This window comes from Triturus cristatus, chromosome 6 (assembly GCF_964204655.1).
Source record: "Triturus cristatus chromosome 6, aTriCri1.1, whole genome shotgun sequence".
Taxonomy (NCBI): Eukaryota; Metazoa; Chordata; class Amphibia; order Caudata; family Salamandridae; genus Triturus; species Triturus cristatus.
In genome coordinates this window covers 1,889,728,534-1,889,732,044 of record NC_140589.1, presented here as the reverse complement: position 1 = coordinate 1,889,732,044, position 3,511 = coordinate 1,889,728,534, and the positions used below count along the sequence as shown (strand labels likewise).

The 3,511-nt window shown below is 38.6% G+C and overlaps 1 protein-coding gene across 1 annotated transcript; it reads left to right on the top strand.

Annotated features, from left to right (window-relative positions):
- Positions 1 to 834: 834 nt before the first annotated feature.
- On the top strand, positions 835 to 3,297 carry LOC146822315 (uncharacterized). The gene has a single exon (XM_085613408.1). It carries the CDS (start codon positions 1,021 to 1,023, stop codon positions 2,083 to 2,085), a length of 1,065 nt encoding a protein of 354 aa, XP_085469534.1. The 5' UTR covers positions 835 to 1,020; the 3' UTR covers positions 2,086 to 3,297.
- Positions 3,298 to 3,511: the final 214 nt, after the last annotated feature.

The window sequence follows — 3,511 nt, the reverse complement described above, 5'->3', positions numbered from 1 at the left end:
ACACTTATTGTTTGGTTTTGTAAAACTGAAAGCTCCTTAACATTGTTTTACCATCCTAAACATACCAGTAAAAGGAGCCTAGATGCCATTGGGCAAAAGCATCTTAATTTCTAACACTGATTCATTTAGTTATATGGGAAAGAGGATGACTCCCCACTGACCTCATAACCTCATTTTTTTTTTAAATTGTATTTGCAGATTTCCACCCATTTCACATCGAAAAGACACACTTTTCAAAGTTTGTCATTGACTGTTAGTTATGATATTTATTTTTTACTATTCAATACTAATTCCAGGTTTCCTTTTCAGTTTACTAGGTAAATGAAATGCAGAAAGAAAGAAAGAAAGAAGACTTTGAAGCTAGTCCTTGATACAAATGAATGTTATAGTCCTGACAAGGAAATATTTTTCAGTGGCAGCCAGGGGCACAAGAAAGTCTTCTGATGTTCTAGAGAATCCAACCTCAGCCTGGTGATGCCACCAGACTAAAATGCAGAACTTGGAAGTATTAAGATAGACTGGTAATTCTAGAATAGCTTCCAAAAACACATCTCCCTATCTACACCAGGAACCACACACCAGAGAGATTGGCTACATGTATTAAGTATAACAACCCTAAAGGGACCTTAAAGATGTCATATGAAAGACACAAGAATCAAGCAATACTAATATACTTGATGCACTAAAGGTAATAAACACCATCTTTTAAGGCCACATTTAACAGAGCATCCAAAAATCTGCCCTCTTCAACATTTTTCCCTAAGAACATTGAATACAGAAAGGATTTAATTACATGGAAATACCTATTGGAATACTGGGTGAACACAATTGAGAAACTGCCCTGAATGTGACAAATCCTTTGTTCCAAAGGGATTCCTGAGAATGAATCTAAAAATGCACACAGGTGATAAACCCTATCAAAATGGAGTATTTAACAAGACTTTTCAGAAAAAGTAGGACTTAATAAAACATCTGAGAGTTAACATTTGCCTGAAACCATATTGATCATCTGAATGTGAGATGGCCTACACCGCAAAGAGCCATCTAATACATCATCAGGCAATCCGTACTTGTGAGAGAACATATTACTCTTTGGAATGTGACAAGGCTTTCAAACAAGAGAGAGAATTATCAGAACTTCAGAGAAAACAAACTGACGACAAACCATATAAATGTTCAGAGTGTGACAAGGTTTACAATCAAAAGCATCAGTTATCGGTACATCAGAGAAATCACACTGGTGAGAAACCATATAAATGCTCAGAGTGTGATGAGGCTTTCGTCTCAAGGAGGCCACTGATTGTTCATCAGCTAACTCATACCGGTGAGAAACCTTATAAATGTTCAGAGTGTAACATGACTTACAAGCAAAAGGCACGTTTATCAGAACATCAGAGAAAATATACTGGTGAGAAACCATATAAATGCTCCGAGTGTGAAAAGGCTTACATCTCAAAGAGACAACTGGTACTGCATGAGCGAAACCATACTGGTGAGAAACCTTATGAGTGTTCAGAGTGTGACAAGGCTTACAATCGCAAGCATAAGCTATCAGAACATCAGAGAAATCATACTGGTGAGAAACCATATAAATGCTCAGAGTGTGACAAGGCTTTCATCTCAAAGAGGAACTTGGTACTGCATGAGCGAACCCATACTGGTGAGAAACCATATAAATGCTCTGAGTGTGATAAGGCTTACATCACAAAGGGGCAACTTGTCCAACATCAGCGAAACCATACTGGTGAGAAACCATATAAATGTACTGAATGTGACAGGGCTTTTAAGGATAGTGGGTCACTCGCGGTACATCAGAGAAATCATACTGGTGAGAAACCATATAAATGTTATGAATGTTGCAAGGCTTTTAAGCAAAAGGGGAAGCTATCACTGCATCAGAGAATTCACACTGGTGTGAAGCCAAATGAATGTCCTGAATGTGACCAGACTTTCAAGCAAAAGGTGCACCTAAAAGTACACCAGCGATGCCATACAGATGAAAATCTGTTTGAATGTTCTAAATGTTGCAAAGCTTCCACACAACCGAGCGATTTACTTCTACATCAGAAACATGCCAATGACTAGAAGGCATATCCATTTTCAAGTGTAAAAAACTTTAATTATAAAGAAATGGTTGGTGATGCATCAGCAAGCACACACAGGGGATGTCGTGGTTTTGGAAGGAGGTTTACTTCCACGATTTTCAAAACAGTACAAGTGATCAGTTAATTAATGATGAGACACAAAGTCAATTTTGAGGGGAACAGTAATCTGGATTCAGACCGTGATGCATAAATAAAGCTTCTATACTGCAAAACATTTATGACACACTCTGCATCTTGAACGATTGTAAAGAATGATTCAGCTTTCCTAGTCTGGTCTAAAGCCATCGATATCTCTGATATGCCTTGGTAAAGATGTCAGAAGTCGGGGTACTTCACATCTTTTTTGTCAAGTTGTCAACATCAAAGATTCAACATCACACCAATATCAATGCAAACTGGCGTCCCACAAAGATCTGTTTGCTGCAAGATACTGTTCAATTTCATCTTAGGCATCTAATTCAGGTGATAGACAACTGTATTTGAAAATTTGGGTATTTTGCCTACCTTACTAAATGTCTAACAACCACAGATGACATAAAGCAGCACTAAATGGAGCTCCAAAATAGTTACTACTGCTAAAAGCCAACCAGCAACCCATGTGGAAGTGGTTTCACCCTCATGATATCATTTGATATAGTTTCTTACTGGACTCTGATCTATACCTGAATCAACACTTTAAATACACAGTGAAAGGAGTGCAGTTCTATCTACATCTACACCTACTCCATAAAACAGAGAAAATATCATCAAATGTAAGCTGGACTTTGTTGCAAGGATAGTTCTGTCCATGGTGTACAATGGAAATTCTTACTGGCATCCCAGCAAGCAGAATCTCAGCCACTCAGAATGTAGATGCTCTCATAATGTCAGGCACCCACAATAGTAACTGCATAACACCTGCCCTGTTCTGCCACACTTCCTTCCACCTAAACTTTACTTTACATCTAAACAACCTGCATAACATACAAAGCCATCCACCACAATCCATCAAGATTCCAAAGCAGACAACTTGTCACTTTGTTTGTAGTAAAAATCTGTTGGGACTATATATCCAAGCGTGCAGAAAACAGCAGTCCATAAACCAGTCCTTCTCTTGCTGTGAAAATTGAACCAGGAACTGTTTGCCTCTTGACCCGAGATTGACCCCAAGCCTGCTGCATTTTAAGAAGATGCTCAAAACAGTCCTTTTCAGGAAATCTCTCACCAAGGAGTGTTGTAGGCTCATAGCTATGGATCTGTAGCAGAAATGATCCCTGACCTATCCGTGATAAGATATGACCTACAATAGCACCGTTTTACTAAAGGTAGCAAGGACTTTATGGTATGACTTGTCATGCCTAAACTGATTATTGTCTTTGAGCTAACTAACACACTTGATCAGTGTTGAACCATTGTGCCTGTCTAGC

What these genes read in the sequence shown, in the direction of transcription:
- LOC146822315 (XM_085613408.1), top strand. Translation starts at nt 1,021, where the DNA reads ATGGCCTACACCGCAAAGAGCCATCTAATACATCATCAGGCAATCCGT.